The following is a 23,584-nucleotide window of genomic DNA, read 5'->3' on the forward strand; positions in this document are numbered from 1 at the left end:
GCAGAGGCCAGAGGCAGTGGCAGGATCAGCCCGGCTGCGGAGGCAAGGCCCAGGAGGAGGGAAAGAAAGCGGGGGCAGAAGTGGCGGTGGGGAGGAGAGGCGGCTGGGCCCGGCACGGGCCGGCCGTGGTTAGGAAGCGGAGACTGGGGCAGAAGGTGGGTGGGGGGAGGTAACCGCTGGCCCCAAAGAGCACACAGATGCTCTGAGTGGGATCGGCTAGTTGTTAATATATTATTAGAGTAGCAAGCCTCAGAAAGTCTAAACCTGAATCTAACCTTCAGTAAAGGATTTTTAACCTCTCAAGGAAAACTCCCCCTGAACCGATTGATCACCAGGCACAGTGTTCTGCAATAGGTATTCCCGTCCCAGCCCATACCACTTGCTGGTCCATGTAAAAACAGATCAATAAAATCAATAAATGTGAATTTCCCCACTCCAGTTTTGTCCTTCATCTGATTTTAAACCTATATAATTGAAAATGAAAAATGGAAACAAAAGTAAAATATTAAAGATTATTCAGAAGCTTTCAAGATCCTGAGTCTAACCTAACAAAAAAATGAATTTGGAATGTTCTATAGTGCAAAATAGTATTTATTTTTTTTAAAAAAATGTTAAATATTCTAATTTTATCCACCCCAGTTTCCTGAGTAACTAATAAAAAATTCCATGCAGAATACTAAATGATACAAGTAATGAGTACAAATTCCATTAATAATGCTGTTTATTAAGCTGATGGACGAATAGAATCCAAAATAGACAAAAAAATTAAAATCCAAAAATCTAGAAAAACGCTAGAAATATTCAATGTCTTTAATATCCTTATTCTTATAGCAGGAACATGAAAAAGCTTCTGCTTCAAGCTTCCCCAGTAAAGAGCTATCTCTCCAATATTAATTTCATGGTGCAAATAACAGATGAAGGAATTTGGACAAAAGTACAGAATTTCGGTACTAAATACTGTTGGCAAGAAATGCAAACTCCATTAGTGGTGTTAAACTAATACACAGAAAAAGGGAAGAGAAAAAATAAATACAGAACTCTGTGCCAAATCCATGCAGCAAGATCTTAGGCAGGCCACAATAATCACTTCATACTGGCTCTCTTCTCAATGCTGGCTGTCTTCTCGTTCCACAATATGACTAAATTACCTCCTGAAAAGTCCATGGAAAATATTCTCAGTTATATGAGTGTCAATAAAAACAAAAGGGATAACTACAACAATAGATCTAAAGTCTATTAAGAAAAGACAACAAGATAGATTTTGAACCCCCTATCCGGATCTCCAAAACATTTACGATACGATAAGTCTTTATTGTCATTGTCCTGTACAGAACAACGAGATTGAAAGAATCTACAACAACCTCTACAGGACCTAACAAGAAATAGCCAAATATATCCCAATATACCTCCCCCCCCCCATATACCCATTGCCCTAAAAAATTCTAAAAAGAAACACTAAAAAAAAAACCCTCTAAAAAACTGAAAACAAAAACCCCGTCAGAAACTGTATTTTGCTTCATTCAAAGCTAAAACCGCTTTTGGATAGAAACTATTTCTCAAGCGGCTGGTCCTGGCCTTTATGACCCTGTACCTCCTTCTCGAAGGCAGAAGCTGAAAGAGATCATTTCCAGGGTGCGTGGGATCCTGCACTATCTCTACCGCTTTGTTAAAACTCCTGGTGGCATAAATTTGGTCTTAAGTGGGAAGGGTACACCCAATTATTCTCTCCGCAGTCTTAACAACCTTGGACAGCAGTGCTCTTTCCCTGACTGTGCAACTCCCAAACCACACACAGATCCCATAGGTTAACACACTCTCTATGGTACAGCGGTAGAACATCAGCAGTAGATTATTTGGAAGACTATTCTTCCTGAGAATTCTCAAGAAGTATAATCTCTGCTGTGCTCTCTTCACCAAATCTTTGGTGTTTGCTCCCCAAGTCAGATCATCTCTCAACTCCATTCCCAGAAATCTGAACACCGAAACCCGTTCCACACAAATCCCTTCAATAATGAGTGGCTGAATGTCCGAATTGCATTTCCTAAAATCCACAATGATCTCCTTTGTTTTTTTTAAATTGAGGAATAAGTTATTCTCCCCACACCACTCTGTCAGCTGCTCCACGTCCTTTCTGTAGGCCGACTCCCCTTCTCCCGTTCTTCAGATTTACCCGAGAGAGCACATTGTGTCGGTGTTGAATCTTCTGTGAAACATGGCAGTCATCGTTTGTGCAAAATGGGGGTGCTTGGTCTGTAAGCAAAGGGGGTTCAGGAAAGGTTGGAGCCCAAGCAAGCCCTCAGAAGGCATTGGATTTCTCCAGCATTTGCTGGGAGCAGCTTTTCTCTTTTCCTCCCCTTCTTTCCTGTTTTGAAATTTCACTAGCAAATCTTAGTAGCATCCAGAGATCTAGAAAAAGGGGAGTGGGTGAGAAAGGGATATGGCGGATTGACACTTCCACTGGGGAGTTCTTCTTTTCATAGAAATGAGCCACCACCTTTCTTCCTCCTTCTGGCCACTGGGAGGGAAGCCTCTTGCTAGCTCCCTCCACTTTCGCTTTCGCTTTCTCTCCTCTCCAGAGGGAGGGAGGGTTTTTTGTTAGCTTCCAAATAAAAACTGGCATTTTAACTGAAATGAAAATTGGGACCATTTCAAACTGCTCCTGTCTTTAAGACAGAAGGACTTGTTTTTCATGGTTAAGAATTGGGAGATTCTTGCCTTCTATTTATGAGCAACCCAAAAGGCACAGCTTGGGAACCAGGCCAGTCCAAAATAGCCAAGTACCTCTGACTCTCTGTATTTTGCCAGAGTTTGTGTTCCTTTATGAACCAGTTCAGATGGGGATTCCCAGCCAGTGCAGAACCAGATGTTGTTGAACTACGATTCCCATCACCCCCATGCTACAATTCATGGTTGAGGATGATGGGATTTGTCATTCAGCAACACCTGGAGTAACATGGCTGGGAACCTCTGCACTGTTAAGAAGAGACTTCCTTTCGCCCACTAGGAGCACTGAGGCCTGGCAGTGCTGAGGTAAAATGAAGGGAGAGGCCACTGCCCGCTGGGAGGGACGAGGGAGGAGGCCATGGAGCCCAGGCCTCTGTGAGTGAGCCAGTCTCCCTCGTCACCTCAGAGACGTGAGGGACATCATCACTCCAGCGCCAGAATGGCCGCCCTTCCCTGGCCAAGAGCTTTCTCCATCCCTGGGGGGCGGGTGGGGCAGATCTCACCAGCCCCGTCAGAAATTCTTCCCAGCAGTTTCTGAGGGGAAAGACTATTGAAAAGAAGAGGAGGAAGCAAGAAACAGCTTCCCGCTCCCTCCCTTTCTTCTCACAGCCACACTTCCGTTTCCGCATGGGGGAGAGAAAAATGAAAAATATCCCCACCTCATGCTGGCACACCATGTAGGAGGGCAACATTTTGGGGCTGGGAGAGTTTATTCTGAGTCCTAGATCCAGCTCCAGCTACAAGGACCTCGTGGTCTTCTTCTCTCCCCTCCTCTCCCCTGCAACGTGACCTTCTGGGCCAGTATAGAAACTTGAGATGGGTCCTGCAGGAAGGTCCAGAGGGCAGGTTTCCTGCGTGTCCTTTTCCAAACCCCTTCCCAGCCCTCATGGCAAAGCAAGTCTGCACCACTCAGCCAGGCCTCTCCCGTCATGGAAATCCCCTCAGCCCAGGGGAGAGCGTTTGGACTCTGCCGGGGAAAAGTATATCATCTTTTTAAAAACCGATTCTTAAAACAGGCGGGCTGGTGGGCGAAGCGCAACCAAACGCAAGCAAATGGATTGGATGAGCCAGGGTGCAGCCATTTTGGCCCTCCCCTGGATGTAAGGCCATTAAGTCAGCCGAGGGCTTTAACTGCCAGCTTAGCTTAGCCTTCTGCTTGCAACAAATTCACCATGACTCCCTGTAGGAATCACCTCTGTTTCCCCTGCGAAAGAAGGAAGAAAATGGTTCTTTCTTCCAGGTTCTTGGTTCTGTAACTGTCAGAGATCAATGCAAAGCAGGTTAGGCTAAGAGGGCAGAGGGATCCTGGATGTTCAAGCATGTTTGCCTGACCAGCAGAAAGGGAGGAGGACTAGCGGAGTGCGATGTGTGGCTTTTCCTATATAACGCTGAGGCTGAATGTGCTGGGTGTGCTTTTTACTTTGGAAATGATTCCCTTGAGAACCATTTATTCTGCAGAATAAAAGCTGATTTTGAGATCTCCACCCTGGCTGTGTTTTATTGGCTCAACACACACCAGGCAAGGACCCAGTTCTGGGACAACCGATTCACCCCACTAAAAATGCTCTATGACATCCAAGAGAAGCCTTTGAGCTGGAAATTGGCACAAGCTCCGACATTTGGGGGTAGGATGTGAAATGCAGAGAGAGTCCGTTGTGTGCACGGACCCAGAATCACATAGCCTCCCCGAATCCCCTTCCCTCAAAAGCAGCCCAAGCCCAACCGCCCATCCAAGAATGGCAACATGAGCTACGCCGCTTGGGGCTGAACTGTGGAGCTGCCGCCGGGTCGGAAGAGCTGGACTGGAGAGAGATCGGCTGCGGAGGCCTGGTTTTGTGAGGGACGGGAGGAGAGCTTCAGAGCGCCACTGTGGGGAGAGATGGGCGAGTGGGAAGCATGCGGCCATGTCCAGGTGCTGGGTGCACATCTCCTGCCCTCGGCATGCCTGGGCTCGCTCTCGGGGCCAAGCTCTGGGAGCTGTTTGCAGGTGCTCTGGCAACTGCAGTGAAGTGGATATTGACCTCCCCTTAAGGAGTCATTTAGAACTAGGTTTTGCCTGCTTAGGAACACATGGAGCTGCCATATCCTGAGTCAGACCTTTGCTCTATCTAGCTCAGTATTGTCTTCACAGACTGGCAGGGGCTACTCCAAGGTTGGAGGCAGGAATCTCCCTCAGCCCAATCTTGGAGATGCCGCCAGGGAGGGAACCTGGCCCCTTCTGTTGAGAAGGCACACCATCCACGACCGAGCCGTGGGCTGTCCTGGCACCGGTGGGAGATGGGGGTGGCCATGCAGCCATAGAGGGTAGGGAACCAACGTCCGCCTGCCCACCCTCAATTCCAACAGCACCCAGGCCAAGACCCCCTGGCCATGCATGAGACAGCCCACAGGCTTCAGCAAAGGGGATGAGTGCCGTGGTAAGGCAGAAATGAACACAGCCAGAAGGTGCCCTGCTCACCAACCCCCCCTTGCAGCTTCTTCCCATGTGCAGAGGCAGATTCTTGCAGGTCTTGCATGTGTTCTGATGGCCAGAGAATACAGGACCCGGGCAATGAGCCAACTTCTCTTTTCCGACTGGCAAAGCACTGTGTGGGAGGGGCTTGCCACATCCGTCCTTAGCCTTATAGACAGATTTTCAAACCTCATTTTCCTACAGTATCTCTCTCCTTTGAGGTGTTATACTACTGTACGTCACTAGGGCCATACAAAACATTCTCCTGATGGACCTACAAGATGTAGCCCATCAAGTTTGGGGCTGGGGTGAGTTTTCACCCACGCTGAAGTGATCCACACCTGGTGGCTGTTGAATCATGGCCTCCAAATCCAAGCGCCCAATCGTTGGCAGAGTAATGCTCAGATGCATTATCTTCAGAAAGGTTCCCAATGGTGACATTGAGAAGCCCTGAAAAGCAGTGCAGAGCTTGCAGCAGGGCCATCCTGGGGGGATGTGGGGCTGTGCACCAATTGGAACATGTGGGACCTCCTTCTCTAGCTTTTGTTCGGCCCCAAGCAAGACCACTTTCCAGGAGCTCCTAAGATGAAGCAAGATTCAACTGCTTAAAAGTGTATGCCAGCCAATCTTAACAACATGTAGCCAACACACTACCCTGTTTCCCTGCTAAAATGAGGGAATTCCATCTCCTTGTTTTCCTGCAGCCAATACCCTGCACAACTGAGAGCCTGTAGGGGGCGGGGGGTAGTTAGAGGGCTGGATGAGACCTGGGTGCAAATCTTTCTCTATGCAGCCCTAACGCTCACTGGGTGACCTTCGGCCAGTACACACACTCTCTCTCTCATCCTCATCCTCACCCTCCTTACAAGATTGTTGTCAGAATAAATGTGGGGAGGCAGAACTGTGTACACCATCCTGAAGGAAGGGCAGGATATCAGGGGCCTAAGAAAATACACATCTGTACACATGCCATCTACTTATTTATGTTGAGTATTAGCCAATGGAAGCATTACATGTGCTGTACATGCCAAAACAGAAGGAAAAGTCACCTATTTGCAATCAGGCCAAAGATATCTATTTCCCCCAATTGGGATTTCAAACTAGACAGCAGAGTGGCAGACACGCCAACATTCCGTCTCACCCAGCACCGCCCAGCTCTGGCTGGCAGCAGTTTCCCTTTCCTCAAGCAATGACTCTTGGATCTTTCCCCTAGATCCCTTTTCTGGATCTAAAATTGTCCCTCAAGCTTCGATGAGCCCTGTGGGGCACAGAAATAGAGTTTCAGGAACAGCATCTCAGATCTATTTCTGAAAGAGATGGAATCTCTTATGGAGGCAGAACCGGAACACCTGTGGGCAAGGTGGACTCAGAATTACCAGTAGATAAATTGGTTTCACAAACCTGTGAAGGAAAAGAATCCAAAGGGGGCAATTCACCCCAAACTGCCCAATGGAACTCCATGGAGTGGAATGTTCATGGACTCCAAGATCAGTTTACAGGCAACCAGCTGGGCAGAAATAATGGGACTCAGTATTCTGAGTAAACTTTCTTTCCCAGTTTATTAAGTCCCTTGAGAAAGAGAGAGGTGGGGATCCTTTGTCCTGCAATGAAGCTTGAAGGCTGACCCACCAAATGCCTAATGCAGGGGTTCCCAACCCGTAAAACTCCAGATGTTGCTGGACTACAACTCCCATCATCCCCAGCTTCAATTGATTGTGGCTGGGGATGATGGGAGTTGCAATTCACTTGCAGTCTACAGTTGCAGTCTGGAGTCCCACAGGTTGGGAACCCCTCGCCTCGTGGATTCTTGCCTGGATGCAGCCACATGGACACCGTGGGGCATCGTGGCTGGGGCCAGCATCTCCATCTTCCTCATCTTCACCTGGGCCTCCAAGACCAAGGAGGAGTGTGGGTGCACAGACGGCAAGTTGGAGGGCAGCACAATTGCTGACGTTGCACAACATCACAACTGATCAGCTGGTGGCGGCAGTTCTGTCAAAGCGTCAGCCTCCGGTTCCCATTTCCCGCCTTTGTAGAGCTTGAGCCCAAACGAGATGGCCTAAACTCTGCTCGGAAACTGGCCGGTTTCTTGTCTGCCCTCGAGAGTGTGCTGCTTGTACACTTCATGTCTGGGGCTAGGAGTTCCGTGCAAGGGGTCGCGCAGATGCTTATGCCAAGTGGTGTTTACGGCTATTCATTCAGGGCCAAAGAGAAACTTCCTCCGTGCTTGTCCGGCATGGGGAAAGGGGGCAAAAGGGCAGTGCTTGGTTCTGCCAAGTGGCCTCAGGAGAGCTGGCTGTGGTGAGGTGGGAATGAACACCGCCCGAAGGTGCCCTGCTCACCAACGCCACCTTGCAGCTTCTTCCCAGGTGCAGAGGCAGATTCTCGCCGGTCTGACTTGCATGTGCTCTGATGGCCAGAGAATGCAGGACCAAGGGAATGAGCCAGCTTCTCTTTTCGGAAAAACAGGCCAAGGAGAGGAATGGAATCAGAGTGAAGCAATCTGTGGCTTCTGCATAGAGGAAGCGGTTGCTCAGTGTGCGGATCTCTCTTCTTATCAGAGTGGGTCAGTTTTCCATTTCCAGCTCCTCATTAAATTGCACCAACTGGGGCGTTTTGTGTGGTCATCATTAGCTCTCAACACTTTTTAGCAGACACCTCCTTGATGGAGGCCTGTCCCCTAACCGGGGAAAGCCTCACCATCCTGAATTTCTGGTGCGTCCGTTGGGGCTGCTCTTAAAGACACAGGAGTGTGGCTAAGAAAAGCAGTTGGCCACCCTGAATGGCAGTGGCGTGCCCTGAGGGCAGCTGGTAGGCCTGTGGGTCCTCTGGGTTTCTACAAGGTTGCAGAAAAGTGAAACAGGATGGGGCCTAACCCTCGGGCTCCACAACTGTATCAAATGCAAACGCCCCCCCCCCGAGAGATGTTGGAGTGGTCACTCTTTCTTTCCCCTGATGCCTCTACTTAGGAAGCTTTCCTACCCCACTTCCAGCACCCCAGTCCACAGCCTCTGCTGCCAGCAGTCAGCATCTCTCCCCTCCCAGCTGTCTCTGCCTGGCCGGCTCCCATCCCCCCCTAGAACTGAGCTGAGAGTTCCGGCATCCATGGAGATGGAGAAACGCAAAAGATGCTCCAGAAGACAGTTGGCCAACTGCCTGCTTGCTGACCTGAAGCGAGATGGCCTTCTTCCTCTGGCTTTTGGCTTTGGCCATTACAAGCCTCATTGTCTTGGTCTATATCTACCGGGAAAAGGGCCGTTCAAGGCGGAGGAGACAGGTAAGAAGGGTCGCGTTTTGCCAAGTGAACCCTGGGTGGTGGGTCAAAAGAGGTTTCTCCTAATTGTTTGTTCACTTGTTCTTTTCCTAAAATCATTTCGTGCTGGACATCAGCCAATGGCAAATCAAAGAATTTGTATCCATTTTGGCAGGGGTTTCAGGCTTTTTGTGTTGCTGCATTCTAATTAATGTCCCCTGCCTCCTGGAGGGTTTCCATCACTAGAAAGAAGCGCGCACCCCTTTTTTGTGGTACCATTTGTGCTTCTGAAGCTTTACTCTAGAACATTTTTCCGGTGTCCTCTCTTTTTTGATACACTCTCTCTAAACTATCATCTGACACAGGGATAACAAAGGTTTTCTCAACCAATTTCCTCAGAAGTCTTGAAATAGTGAAACTAGTGTCAGAATATATTGCTTGCCTCTGTCTTTGTAAATAACATTTCTTTTTTTTAAGAGAGAGACAATGAACTGTTCTTGAGGCTTCTTGGTTCACTGTTTGTTTTAGCTTTTGCTTTTGCTCCACCTCTTTCTGTTTTAAAAACCAAAGTGCCTAGCCATTCCTTGTGTTCTGTTTGGGACTGCTTTGTTTGACAAGCCTGCATTTAGCCATAGCTGCAGATTGTAGTCCCATGCCATTCTGCATGCAATTGGATCGTTTTAGTCAAGCATTTGGACATGTCTATCCCACTCCTCCTCTGCGGGGTCTGGTGTGGTCTACATGCTTATGGTTATCCACACAACCACCCTGTGAGGTAGGGTGGGCTGAGAGCCAAGGTAGTGGCCCCGAAGCACCCAGTAAGTTTCATGGCTCGATGGGGATGGGAACTGGGGACTCCCCAATCCGCGGTCAAGACGGACACCTTACTAAGGGCTGCATGGATGTCTTTGTCACAATGTCCCTTTGAAAGGAAAGCCTTGGTTCTTGTACTTGTCTCTCCTGTTCACCTGCTACACAACGTTACATGCGTCCTGCAAGTTCTGATGTGGCAAAGACAAGGAGAGGAAGGTGGAGTTGCCTTTCTCTTCTTTCCCCAGCCCACTCCACCCTCCTGCAGTCTCTCTAGAAGGGCTCGAAGAGGAGGACGGGCTCCCTGGTTCTCACCTGACTCGTGTCGCAGGGGCATCCACTCTTGGCGGTGGGGGCCTTTCTGTCCCTGCCTTCTGATACAGTAGAGGGGAGGGCATGGCATCCAGCGAGGACCTGAAGAACACGGCCTCGGGCAGGTCAGGACCTTGGAGATCTCCAGGCAGGGACAGTTGAACAGGAGGGGACACCAGAGCTGGAGTGGTGTTGCTCCAGCCATGTTGACAAGCCCACTGCAGGCTTTGATCTCTTGCCAGCTAGTTAGGGTGGTTGTGCAGCATCCTTCCAGGAAGGCTTTGCTGCTGCTCTGCATGGCAGCCACCATCTGAGGAAATGCATGTTGCGTCCTCTGTGTTACGAGCCTGTTCTCAACCTTTCTGTCTCAGGTACGAAAGAAGCGGCGTGTCCGGGTGGACCATCGGCGTTTACATAAGCGGCCCTCTAAAAAAACTGAACATCCGATGCCAGGACCTGTTTACGTAAGTTTTATGCAGGCGTCACATTCCCTCCAGCAGAAGAATGGGGGTCAGAACCCATGGGGGGTGGGCCGCATCCTTGGGCCATGGAGGGATGGAAGATCTTTCTCCCATTCCCCTTGTGCAAGGGGTCCCACTGAAGTGGGGCTGTCAGTTACTGAGGTTTGGGGACTTCCTAACACTGAGTCAGGGATAGGAGGACGGAAGCTATGCCTCCTCCCCCCACTTCTGGGCATCACAGCTGTGCCAGGGCACAGTAGGGAAAGCAACAGAAGGATGCTGTGGAGAGAGCCATTGACACATCTGGCATTGTCCAACTTGCATCAGCTGGTCCGAAAAGACCCCCTCAGTGGAAGACTTTCCAGGATGAAGTACTCCTCAGTCTTATGCCAGCGATGGGGTCCATCCGTGCAGAGCATGTCTCTGCTCCTTGGGCTCATCCCAGGCCTACTTGCAGACTCTGGTGTAAGGCTTGTGATAAGAGCTTGTTTACCCCACAGACTTCGGTTGGATCAATCTTCACGGCCCTCCTACCCCGCCCCCACTCCCAAGCAAAATTTTTGTTTGGTTGTGTAAGCATTGCCACTGCAGGTCATGGAGCAATTCGTACACTCTGAGTAAGACAGGTCTCTCTTTTCAAGACATTACAGAAATAGCTTGGGAAAGAACATGACGGATAGCTTGATCGAATATTCACCCATGCATTTAATAGATGGGATAAGATAATTCTCCAGAATGTTCTCTTCAGCTCTAATCAATGCATTGGTCAGTATTCTTTTCTAAGTTGGCACTTGTGATCCTTTCAGGGCAGTCTTTCCAAATCGTGATCAAATGGGTCGGATGGTGGGGTAGTGTATGCAGGCACCATGAGTAAAGGGTGCACCTTGAAGTATAGCTCAGCCCCCAGATGCTGCTGCAGGCCTTTGTTAAGGGCATATTCAAGAAGCCAACACTTGTGTGCACCTTGTGAAGTTTCAATGGATAACACACCACAGAGCTGTCCTCATGGCTATTAGTTGGTGGGACAAGCTCCCAGACTCTTTCAGGAGCTCTGCACCCTCCCAGGCGCCAATCACATACCAGTCAAAAACCTCATCAGAGAAGAGGGAAAGGAATGCATGGGAGGCGTGTGCAGACTCTGACAGTGTCATCCTACCCAGTACTTTCCCGGAGCATAGGAGCAAAGTTGGAGGAAATGCCTTCAGAGTATCAGGAGGAATCCAGACCTCAGAGCAGTGACCTTGACTCTGTTCCAAGCAGGGGCCATTGGGGCAGAAACCCTTCAGCCTGAGAGCCATTCCCCACTGTGCTGACCTTGGCATGGCCCGGCTCTTTTCTCAGTGCTGGGAGGGCCCTTTCAGAGAGAAGGAGCCCTCTCGGAAGAGCTCTATGGGAAGGCTGAAGTTCCAGCATGCCTGCCAACATGGAACAGGGGCTCAAGGGGGTTCCTTTTTCCTTGGGGGAGCACACACACAGATATAAACACTCTGGCCTGTGCAGATGGCAGCACTGCACAGTGGGTATGGTCATCCACACATATGGGTCCAGGGCCCTTGTGCCGCGTCGTTCCACCAGTGCTCTCCTGCTGCTCTGAATGTCAGCCACCATCTAAGGAAATGCAGTTCCAGCCCTCCGGGTACCGAGCCTGTGCCCAACCTTTCTCTTGCAGGTGGAACAGCCTTGGCTTACGGAGTGTCTGTCACAGGGTGACTGCTACTTTAAATGTAGACAATGGCGAAAAGAAAAACCTGCCCACCACATGAAGAGACCTCTCAGCGTACGTTCTATGAAATCTTACCTTCCTTACAGAAGAGGGATGGGGGCCAGAACCCGAGGGAGGGGGGCTGCATCTGGCACTGTCCGTCTAGCATCAGTTGGTTCGCATGTCCTCCCGCCCTGGAAGCCTTGTCAGGCTGAGGTGATCTTCTGCCTTAGGCCAGATCTAGGGACGGTCAGTGCAGTAGTCCCATGATCATTCCTGTGACTTAGCTGAGATTTCAGAAGTGGGTCTGTGTCCTTTTCTTGATTTCTTCCAGAAGTTGAGACAAAGTCAAGATGGCACAGGGGCTCATGGGGATTCCTTCTCCCTTAAGAGAGCACACACACGCCCCCTGGTGGGTCAGGGCTAGACAAGCACATGGGGGTCAATGGGGCCGTACACAAAAGATGCTTCCTGACTGCCTGAGGAAGCTCTGAGGGGGGGCAAATTATGGCAGGAAGATCAGGACCTTGGGTTGCTCCAGGCAGGGACCATTGAACCAGACGGAGAGACCAGAGCAGGGTAGAGCTTGCCTCAGCAATGTGGACAAGCCCACAGCAGGCTTAGATGACTTGCTGGCTAGTGAGGGTAGCTGTCTAGCACAACAGTTTTGCGTTTGTGCAGCATCTTTCCAGCAGCGCTCTGGCAGCCACAGTCTGAGATCATGCATCTTCATCCCTCCGGGTACTGAGCCTGTGCTGAACCTTTCTGTTGCAGGTCCAAGATCTTTGGCTCACTATAGGACTGGGTGGATTTTTCCTGGAGCATGAGCGCTGTCTGCAAGAATTTCTCTGTGGCACGATGAGACCTATGCTGGTACGTATTATGCATTCCCTACGGAAGAGGAATGGGGGTAACAAGCCAAGGGATGGCCCGCATCCTCAGGATAGGGTGGGAGTGCTAAATCTGCCACCCATTCCACTGGTGCCAGGGGGACCGGTAAAGTGGGGCTATCGGGGTCTAAATATGGGTACTTTTTATGGGACAGGGCAGTTAATCAGAAAAGAATCCCACCTCTCCTTTTCACCCTGGGGGGGCTTCACACTGCTGTGCATCACAGCCAAAGCTGCACACAGGCCCAAGAAACAATTGGCTAGGGTTGGAGCTAGACTGACACATTGGGGTGATGGGGAGTGCCACTGAAGAAAAGGCAGCTGAGCAAGATTCTAGCAGGCAGATCAGGACCTTGGATAGCTCTGGGCAGGGACAGTTGCCCTGGAGGGAAAAACGGGATCAGGGTAGACCTTGCTTCAGCAGTGTTGACAAGTCCACTGCAGGCTTCCATCTCTGGCAGGCTAGCACAACAGTTTTGCCATATACTGAGTGGCAGTATACCATTGGTCCATCTAGCTCAGTATTGTCTACACAGAGTGGCAGCGGCTTCTCCAAAGTTGATTGTTCAGCATCATTCTAGTAGCACTCAGCGGTTCTGGATGCCAGCCACCATCTGCGGAAATGCATTTTTGGTCCTCGGGGTACTGAGCCTGTGCTGAACCTTTCTGCCTCAGATCCAAGAGCCTCAGCTTGCCCCAAGACTGGGTAGATCTTGCCATGGGAGTGAGCATCACCTAAGGAATCTGAACATCTCACGCCAACACCTACAGTGGGTATTGGAAAGAATCACCCCCTTTGATAGACCTTAAATTCTGGTTCCCTTACATCCTGAAATGAAAACACAAAGAAAATTCCCTTCACCAGCTGTACTTATCCAATGCAACCTATAACATCCAACTGAGAAAAATCACAATTACAGTCCAGAAGAAGTGTCAGAAATAAAAAACAAGAATTACTGAGATTGAAAAAGGATCACCCCCCCCCCCCATGTCAATATTTTGTTGAACCACCTTTTGCTTTAATAACAGCCTTGAGTCTGTTGGGATACTTCTCTATCAACCTTGCACATCTAGACGGAGCAATATTTGCCCACTCCTACATACAGAACTTTTCAAGTTCGGTCACATTGGATGGTAGGTGTTGGTGGACTGCTATCCTCCCTGGATCCGGTCGGCCCTCCAAACTGGATGGAAGAGCAAAATCAAGCAAAAGGTGGTTCAACAAAATATTGACATGGGGGGGTGATCCTCAGCCAGGCCTTTTCCCGGCGGGTAGACTGGGCCTTCGTCGATCGGCTTCCTTTGCGGCGCGCGCATGCGCGGGCACAAAGCCTCAGTAGCCGGCAGGACTTCATAGAGAGAGGAGCTCTGTTCGGTAGCTCCTCTCTTTGTTTTCAACAGCATCATCGGGTGAGGACTTGGGCGGGCGGGCGGCTGGGAGGGAGGGAGGGCTGGCGGGCGATGGCGGCGGCAGTGGTACCAGTAGTTTTGGGCTTAATCTGCTCGCGGCGGGGGGGGGGCGGGGGGGCGGCTGATTTCCAGCGCCCCGTTATTCTGTAAAATATGGCCTCTGGCAGGGGCAAAGAGGCGGGAGGGGTAAGCAAGCCCTCCCGCCCTTAAAGAAATACCCCCCACCCGGACCCGAACCAGCCAGGGCCGAACCGGTCCGGCAGTTCGGCCATTCTTTAGAATGGCCTCCGGACCGGTTCGAACACACCCCTATAGAATATAGTGGTTAAGACAGTGGGCTGGGAATCCCCTTTCAAATCTAACCACAGTCAGGAACTCACTAGGTGGCCTCTGGCAAGCCACTGTTCTCCTTGTCTAACAATGCCTCAACCTGCAATAAAGGGATTATAATACTGGTCTAATTTACAGGGCTATTGTGTGGATTGCTGAAATAATGTGTGCAAACCTTTTTGAATGGTTGAAACATGCTATATAAATAATAAATGCCTCTAATGCTATAGGATTCACACTGAATCAGTGGTAATTGCATATTAAATGCAAGTTTTTAATGCAAGAAGAAGGGCTCACAGCTAATTCCCCTCACCCTCTTTCCTGGTAAAAGATATGATAACAAGCCTGTGTGAACAGTTTAGAAATTTCATCTTATGTCCTTGGTTCCCTCTACTCCAGAGTATAGGGAAAGACATGTTGGAGATCCAGCTCCAGGGTGTTTTCCTGATTACACACTGGAACATACTCACACTGTATCCTCGAAGTGCCCCTCCATATTGCCTGTGTTTCCACATCGGTCTTGCTGCGTTGCTAAGTAGGGTGTGCTCACATTTCCTATGCATTGATTCAAATTTTAATGATGTGTTTTTGCTCTACAGTGTTGTAAATGCGCTGCAGGAAAGTAGCTGTATTTTTCCATTGTAGGGAGCCTTGCCCTGCATTTTATTCATTGTAGTATTTTGCAGTGTGGACAGTTCTTTGCACCCCCTCACCTCGGGGAGAGAAACAGGCAGGGAGAAATCTTGGCACCCCACACCTCCGTCCTCCTCTGCTTGCTCCCAACATAACTGGAGCTTCTCAGCACAGGAGGGGAAGGGAGAAGATTGAAGGGGTTTATTGTTGTTGTTGTTGTTGTTCCATCAGGGTTCTTTTGTGCATTCCCCTTTTAATTTGCTACTTTGGCCAGAGACTCATACTAGTGCAGCTGAGCAGATCCAAGCCTTTCCTATGCACTTTTTACTGAAGAGGAAGGCCATTGAACTAAATCATTTACTTCTGTGCAATCCCACTTGCTTGAGCTTCCCCATCTCTTGCAACTTTTAAAAAGGCAGCTAATTCCCCTCACATTTGCTGGCTGCTGCAAATGCATTTCATGGACACTCACCTCTTTACTTGTAAAGGGGAATCCTCACCAGATTCCTTGCCTAAACCGCCAAACTGGTTCAGTCAAATGGACTGGACTGGACCAGCTGGTCTGTTTGACTGAACTTAAAACCACGATTTCTGGTTCATGCACACCCCTACTCAGAGGGCTCTTGCATAGCAAGAGGCAAGCTTAGATCATGGGAGCTAAGGAGAAGGGATGGGACCCAACCAAACCATGATACAGTGAAACAAACCAAGATTTGGTGATTGTGGGCCAATCCAGGTTTGTTAAATAAACCTTAGTTAAAATAAACCATGGTTCCACATGATGTCTGAATCTGCCCAATGCCTTAGGTTATCAGGAAAGAGACTAGGACATCTGTGGAGCTATATGGAATTTTAACCTTGGTTAATGGAGTCAGAGGCAATTCATTAGAATCCATATTCGAACCCATGGACAAAGTCCCTCATATCTGGTTAATAGTTAATATGCTATTTTTATTATCCATGCTTTCTCCATAGTATCCACATTAAGGAATGTATCAGTTAATATGACATCAACATAGTTCCCACGAACAAGGAAAAACCATTGTAGTTACTCCTCCATGAATGTAGCCTTTGGGAACTGATGGCAGAAATCAAGCACCAAGCAATGTCATTCACTTCACTATATTAGGATTTCCTTCTTTTGTAACGTATAGGCAACAGCAATTGTAACTTCTATAAAATAACCCAATTAAAACATCTCAGCTATAAAGTTCATGGAAGGAGTGCCAGTTATTTCTTAGGACATGTGAGCGCTTCTGGCTTCCTCAACTACATTTTTGTTTGTCTTCCTTCCTTTCTGTTCTGTATCTTACTAGACAGTGAACCCTTCAACCTGGGATAGTGTCACTTTTGTGTGGTATGGTATCATGTATTGTTGCTATTACATAGCATTGCTCATCATGGTTTTGTCTCAAGGGATGGAGGATTTGAACCCCAAACATCATGGTCTGACCCTGGGGCCTAGCCAACTGAGCCACCTGTGACTGTTGCACAGGCCTCACTCAGAACCCTCTTAAGGTGCAGAAGGGTTCACATGTATTCATGATTAAGCAACCAAAGGCAGGAAACTTTAATTGGTGGTGTCAGGTCATTTTCCTGGTGCATTCCAGAGTGGGGGTGGGGTGGGGGGGTGGGGGGGGAGAGAACTGGCAGAAGCTGGCTGCCAGGAATGTTATCAGTGGTACAAGTGCCGCTGAAACTGCCTTTGCCTGCAGAGGTGCAGTTTAAAAAGTTAAAGGACGAGTGGGGAAATCATGCCCCCCACACACATACAACCAACAAGAGTGAGCCTCCCCGCTCAGAACTCCTTGGACATTTTGAAGCAAGCAAGCAAGCAAATTATTTATTTATTAATTATTATTATTTACATTTTATATCCCGCTCTTCCTCCAAGGAGCCCAGAATGGTGTACTACATACTTCGGTTTCTCCTCACAACAACCCTGTGAAGTAGGTTAGGCTGAGAGCGAAGTGACTGGCCCAGAGTCACCCAGCTAGTTTCATGGCTGAATGGGGATTTGAACTTGGGTCTCCCCAGTCCTAGTCCTGCACTCAAACCACTAGCAGGCTAGTTAACATTTTTTGTCTTAGTACAAGACTGATGTAGGGGCTTGGCTGCATTATCTTGAGCTTTTCTATCTTGAAGCCACACTCTCTTGCAGGGTCCTAAAGAGCACCTCTTCTCTTCTCTGTCAAAATTGCAGGTGCCAGCCCAAGCACAAGAAAGTTTGCCCTTTCCATCCTTCCTCGGTTTCCATGCTTCTAATTTCCTCCCACATCTCCCTTTCCTATTCCTTCCCGTAATATGCAGCATTTTCACTGGCCCTGCACCAGGGGGCACAGCTATAACTGGAGACAAGTTTTCCTGGGTCCCTGAGGGAGAGAGGGCCTGTCAGTTGAGCAACAGCTTGCTCTTTACTCTCTCCCTCCTGCCTCTCTGAAGAAGAAGGTGGGAGCTGGGGCACTGGCCATCTTCCCTTTTTGTCTCAGGGCCCAATCCAACCTTGCTATGCCCCTACCCGGCACCTGTGACTTTAATAGCAGCCAGACACTGAGAAATTAAGTAGGTGACACTTTTCACACCACTTACCTGCTTGCCAGGGAAAGCTCCACCTCTTTGATTTTTGCATATTAAGCTGCTTTTAAAGGAGCTGGACTAGTAAAGGGTGGTGACAATGCTATATGCTTCCCCTGCATCCTCTTTGCAGGGGAAGTGCGACAGGGAAACCTCAGCCTTGGGCAAGAAGGACCAACTAAGCAAAGCACCTTTACTGAGCTTTAAGCCCATTGCTAAATATGGCGAGATTAAAGTGTAACTTAAATGCTTTGCTGCATCAGAATTTGAATAGCGGCTTTAGGCACACACAGCAGGCACCTGAATGCTATTCCCGTTTCCAATGTAGTTCCACCTTCTACCCAGACTCTTACCTCCACCAGTGTTTAAGGCTTTGTGTATGACATCAGCAGCCTCATTAAAAAAGATGCTTATATCAAAGGAGGTGTCATCAAATGCTTGCACCCCATAGTACTGAATTGGCTGGTCTCTGTAATATCGAGCTCCTGTATTGATGTTGTATGGCCCATCTGCCACATTGAGGATGTGAGTAATGCCAAGGCTCTGAAGAATCGTTTTCCTTCTAGCAGCCCATCTGTCAAAAGAGAATGAAGGTTACTGCTGCCACTACACATTAAAATGGATCTCTTTGGCAGGCCTCTTGGGAGACATGGTGGATCCCAGAAAAGGCAGAAAGTAACCCCCACCACCCATTTCCTTACGCATCTCCAAGGTAGAGGTTTGGCCACACTTGGTCCACATGATTGTCAGAACCTCCTCTGTTCCATACCAGCCTCTGCAGCTCAGAGAGTGCTGGTGTCTCATAAGGCTTTTTGCTTTCTGGGTTGTTCTTGGAGCAAAAACCCCCAGCATGGGACATTCCTGTCTGTTGCTTTCATGCACTTTAGGTGTATTGAAAATGGCTTTTCTGGAAATGAGAGAGAGAGAGAGAGAGAGAGAGAGAGAGAGAGAGAGAGAGAGAGAGACTTTTTGTATATAAAAAGTGAACATAATTCAAGCACAAGACTCCAGGAGAACCAATAAGGCTGGGAGATGGCAGGAGAAAGGTTAACCTGTTTTTAGCTCTCTGCTACTGCCAATCTCAATGACACTCAACACAAACTCACAAGGGTTGCAACTGCACAATTGCACCCACCTCTGGTTTATTCCTACTGTTTGCCTCCTGAAGTGGGCCTATGCTTTTATCCCATGACTGCTAAGTTTACTTTTGAGCCTTTGGTGAGGGACTTCACTGAAAGCTTTTTGGAAGTCCGAGTATATAATGAGGCGGGTCTCACCGATTGGTGAGACCCGCCTCCGGACGGTTTGCGGGACACCATGTCTCTCCCTGCAGACGATCATTAGCCTTTCCCTGGCGGCCGGATTGGCCACCCACACGACTGCCAGCTCCGTCACGGAGCCGGCAGGGGCTTGAGAGCTCGGGGGCCATGTGGCTTCCGGGAGTTCCAGCATGCTCTGTGCAAGTGCGCAGAGCATGCTGAAAAGACCTCCAAGCCGGGAGGCTGCTTTTTAGCCTCCTGGTCGGGGGTCTCCTTGTGCGTTGCCGTGGCATGGAGCCAAGCCACAGCAACACACGACCGCATAGCCCAGGTTAGCGGAGCACTTGCTCCACTAACCTGGGCTAAGGGGAGGGCTTCCTAAGTGGGTAACCCGCCTGCAAGTCCAGTGTTCCTCATGGTCTGCTAAAATCGGGCTAGGCTCCGTTAGCCCGATTTTAGCCGATCGTGAGAATAGCCTCAATGTCTACTGGGTTACCTGGATCTATAATCCCCATGAATTTTAAAAGGTTTGTGAAGTAAAACTTTGTAGAAGTCATATCAATACTTCCTCAGCAAGGCTTTCCCCCCACGCCCCCATATTTAAGAAGTCTAGCTTTTATAATGCTCTCCATTAATTTCCAGCAACAGAATTTAGGTTTATGGGCCAGTAACGTTCTTGCTACCTTGCTCCTTGAGGACGATTGTATTATTATATCCAGTAATCTTTTATGTTTTGTTTAGAAGTTTGTCCCAGTGGGGATCCTGTAGAGAGCGTGGGTGGGTGGGGTCAGAAAGGAAAAGGAAGGGAAAGGAGAAAATGGAGTTGTTTCTGAATAAACCCTTAGTTAAATCTACATAAGATTACTTTGTGTTTGTGAGGGAAGCAGCTATAAAACAAGAACCTTTTAAAGAAAATTGCTAATGTTCTGGCTAATTTCTGATCATCTGGTTGGGAGGTTGATTTTGTTGGAAGTTAAAGGATTTTGCGCTGTCTCTTTGCCTCAGACAGTGGAGGACAGACTAGTAAGTCAGAGGGCTAGAGGGTCAAGACATTTGTCATCACTTCTCCACTGCTCTGATGCTATCCCTTTGATGTGTAGATTGCTAATCTCAGGGACTTCCTTCCTCTCTCTCTCTTCCTACCTGGCCGCCTACCTTGCAACATGGCAAGCCTCTCTCCCTGCACCATATGTGCAGAGAGGATGCAGAATCCATCTGCATCCAGCTAGATAGATAGATTAGAGATCCTAACTCCTCACTTTCCTATCTAGAATGGAGTTCCTTAATAAATGCCTTTTATATTGATTTGAAACTATGAATTGGCTCCAAGTTACTTTACTCTCAGGATACACGCATGCTTAACTAAACTACTGCTGTGTTGTGCCTCTGTGCACTCTGCTATAATGAGAAAGGGATTCTCTCACCACAGAGAATTTCCAACAGATTTTAGCAACACGGAGGCTTTCTGAAGCAACATGATTTCCTCCTTACCTTTTGAGCTGCTTAGATGAAAGAGGTTTTGGGGGCATTTAGGATAGGCTCACAAGCAATGAGTTAAGATACCTATCCTAAGGTGGGGAAATAATATGGAATTCTAATTGAGGGATGGGTTGTCTTGACAGAGAGTTTGTTTCCCTTTAAATTAACACAAGCCATACTACAGTTGGCAGAAGCACAGCTGGTACACTTGTGCTTAAGTAATTAAAAGCGTTTGTCAGGCTGCCAGGGGACGAGGTAAGCTCCTGGCCCTTCTTGCACCCCATAATGCCTGGGTAGGCACAGAAAAGGTCAGCCTCAGGAACAGCCGGAGGAGGAGGTAAGTTTGTCACCTGAATCTTCCTCCTGGCTTGCTGCATTTAGCTGGTTTCCTCTCCTGCGGAATTCCTGGCTCCCATACTCAGAAGCAGCCCCTCATCAGGGATGTGCACGGAACCAGCAGGGGCCAGTTCAACGGCGTGTGTGTGTGTGGCTTTAAGGGATGGGGTGGGGGCACTTCCCCTCCCTGCCGCACAAGTCCTTAGAAGCCCATTGGGGCAGCAGCGTACCTCTCTGCTGCCCCGTGCCGCCATTTACCGGATGTAGCTGGAAGTAGGAAGTGCAACTGCGTGTGTCGATCACATGCATGCACATTGCACACATACATGCAATGCACACAGTCGCACTTCATACTTCCGGCTACATCCCGTAAATGGCAGCACGGGGCAGCAGGAAGTTACACTGCTGCCTCAACGCGTTGTTAAGTCCTCGCGTGCTGGCGGGGACTGGGTAAGTGCCCCCCTGCTGTTGAACCTCTGAGCCAGCAAGGGTTTGAACTGGTTCAGAGGCCCGTAAAATGGCCTCTGAACTGGATCACGTACATCCCTACCCCTCATCATTGGGTTCTTTGAACCCATTTGCCCACTGGTGGCTCCACCCCTTCCTACATGGTTTTCTCGGAGCTGATATTGGGGGATAATTTCTTAGAAAGTCTTCTGAGAAGACAGCAGTTTCCTGAGTTTTCCAGGAAATGTCATTAAAAAGATCACTGATGAAATCAGACCTCTGTAAAGTCATGAAATTCTCATGCTAGCCTTCCAGAGTGGGAATGCATCTCTTGGGAATGTATTTGGTTTGGATTTTAATATTGGAGGGGCATGAATAAGTTTCCACATTATTCCACTAAATATAGGCACCAATCATAATATTACAGTATATGTAATATTTAGGACACTTCCTCTCGGGATCAGTTAAGCAATTTTATTTTTGCAGTCTCCAAGCAAGAAATGGTGCTGCAACAGTGTGGTGGTGGGGAAACTTGTGAGGAAGATAGTTGCCTGCCTGCCCCCATTCTAGATACTGTTGATTGAAGGGTCTGGTGCAGGGGAAAACTGTTCTGAAAGAGTTTTCAAGTTTGCAGTCTCTTCATTTGTTATCTAGCAATCAACAGAGTCCTCCTCTCAGTTTATTTCTGTGAAACAAAGAGCAGAGGCTGCAATCAGGAAAACATCTGCTGACGGGGATAGGTGGTGTTTCTAGGCCTACTGCCTTTTCAGGTCAGATATCCACAGAGCAAATCCCTGGAACAATAAACTTCAGGAACAGCAAACAACATATTTGCTACATGCCTAAATGAAACAAGTCTGCAGGAGGAGGGTGGACAAATTTGGATGGGGATGAAAATATTACATGATACTTAGTGCCAGCCATATGCGAAGAGCGAGATCTGTAATTAGATCTCCAGCCACTTTAAAAAAAAATCAAAACATAGCAAGGCGGGCAGGTAGAGGTTCAGAATTTGATCAGAGTAGCTGTTTAAACCTCCTCCTGGGTCATTTCCCCAGTCTAAACTGTCCCCTTCAATCTGCATATGGGAACAAAATATTGGTACACATACACTTCCTGTTTTGCTGCCTGCCTGGGTGTGCGCAAAAAGGCGGGGAGGGGGATAGAGCAAGGGGGCTGTCACAGAGGCGTAACTAGGGAAAACGGTGCCCGGGGCAAGCACTGAAATGGTACCCCCCCACCGCGCCCCCACCGCCGCCCCACCCAACATACTACATTATACTTAGGTTTTTCCTCACAAGCGCCCACCGCTGCCGCAAAGCCAGGCCACTGACTGGCCGCCAGGTGCCAGCAAAGCAATGGGGGGGGCGCAGGCGGCACGGAAGGGACCGCTCATGGGGAAGGGGGCACTGACGTGCTCCCTTGACTGCTGCAGCGCTGCTGCACTGAGCAGGAAACATTTGTATTAACAAGAAATTAAAAATTTTTAAAAAAATTGGTCATGGCGGCGCCCCCCACGTGACCAGAAAAGATGGCGCCCGGGGCACATGCCCCCCCTGCCCCCCCTATAGTTACGCCTCTGGGCTGTCAAAAACCTGACAAAAGGCCACAAAGCAGGACTGGTGAACTACACAAAACTTGGTGAATCACAGCTTGTATAGGCCTGCTTGAAGGGAATGAAAGCCGGCAAGAGCAAACAAGGGTTTACTTTGCTTTTCAAATTGCTGTTATTACAGGGGGAAAGAGTTTTTACCTTTGCACCTGGTACCTTTTTGGTATGTAATATTCTGTCTTCTGTAAGGTCCTTGTAGTCTCTGTTCTGCTTCCCTGTCTCAGTTCTGGGTAACGGAGCCTGTCCCCAGTCGCCTTTTCCTTGGTTTCTTTTCTTAGTCACTGATATTCAACCCACTGTTGGCTTTGGATAAACAGCATGTCTCCTCTGTGAGCTTGTGGATTAAGTTGCTGATACTCAGTTATTTGAAGTGCTTGTGGTTTTCTAAGCTTTGCTACTAGCAGTGTGGGCTGTTCTCCATCCTGTAATTAGTGGGGAGGGCGGGGGAGGAGAGAGCATAAGAACACCTTCCAGAGAGCTGCAGGAGTTTCAGCATGAGATTACACAGCTCCAGACAACTACAGATTATGACAAATTCAGCCTAGGAGAAGGCTTTAAATGCAGGCATTCCCCAGTGCTAGAGATTTATAGCCAAAGCAGGATTGACCAACCGTTCAACATTAGGGCTTGTGGATCTCGGTGTAGGTGAAGCTACTTCAGCAAGCGTCTTGTCATGACACAGTGCTTCAGAGGGTTGAAAAACAGCTCTTGCCAACATTCTTTCATCTCCGCTGATATTAAAAATGCTGGAGATATTAAATATAGATGTCACATTGGTTGGTGTGGTATACTTTTCCTGGCACACTTGAAAACAGGTGTGGCGGGACGGGTGAGGGAAGGTTCAGACTTGAAATGTGGGATTGTGTCCAGCTCATGTGAATATTTCAATAGTCAAAGAGC

The 23,584-nt window shown here is 48.7% G+C and overlaps 1 protein-coding gene across 1 annotated transcript; it reads right to left on the reverse strand.

The window, feature by feature from the left end:
- Positions 1–703: 703 nt before the first annotated feature.
- On the reverse strand, positions 704–22,920 carry LOC128348970 (dual specificity protein phosphatase 13-like). The gene is made up of 4 exons (XM_053304775.1): positions 22,841–22,920; positions 18,253–18,458; positions 17,905–18,125; positions 704–1,151 (listed from the first exon to the last, which is right to left on the reverse strand). The coding sequence occupies exons 2-4, from the start codon at positions 18,408–18,410 to the stop codon at positions 1,084–1,086; spliced, it is 447 nt and encodes a 148-aa protein (XP_053160750.1). The 5' UTR covers positions 18,411–18,458; positions 22,841–22,920; the 3' UTR covers positions 704–1,083.
- Between the last annotated feature and the right edge of the window lie 664 nt (positions 22,921–23,584).

The sequence above is a fragment of the Hemicordylus capensis genome, chromosome 3, assembly GCF_027244095.1.
Source record: "Hemicordylus capensis ecotype Gifberg chromosome 3, rHemCap1.1.pri, whole genome shotgun sequence".
NCBI classification, from domain to species: Eukaryota; Metazoa; Chordata; class Lepidosauria; order Squamata; family Cordylidae; genus Hemicordylus; species Hemicordylus capensis.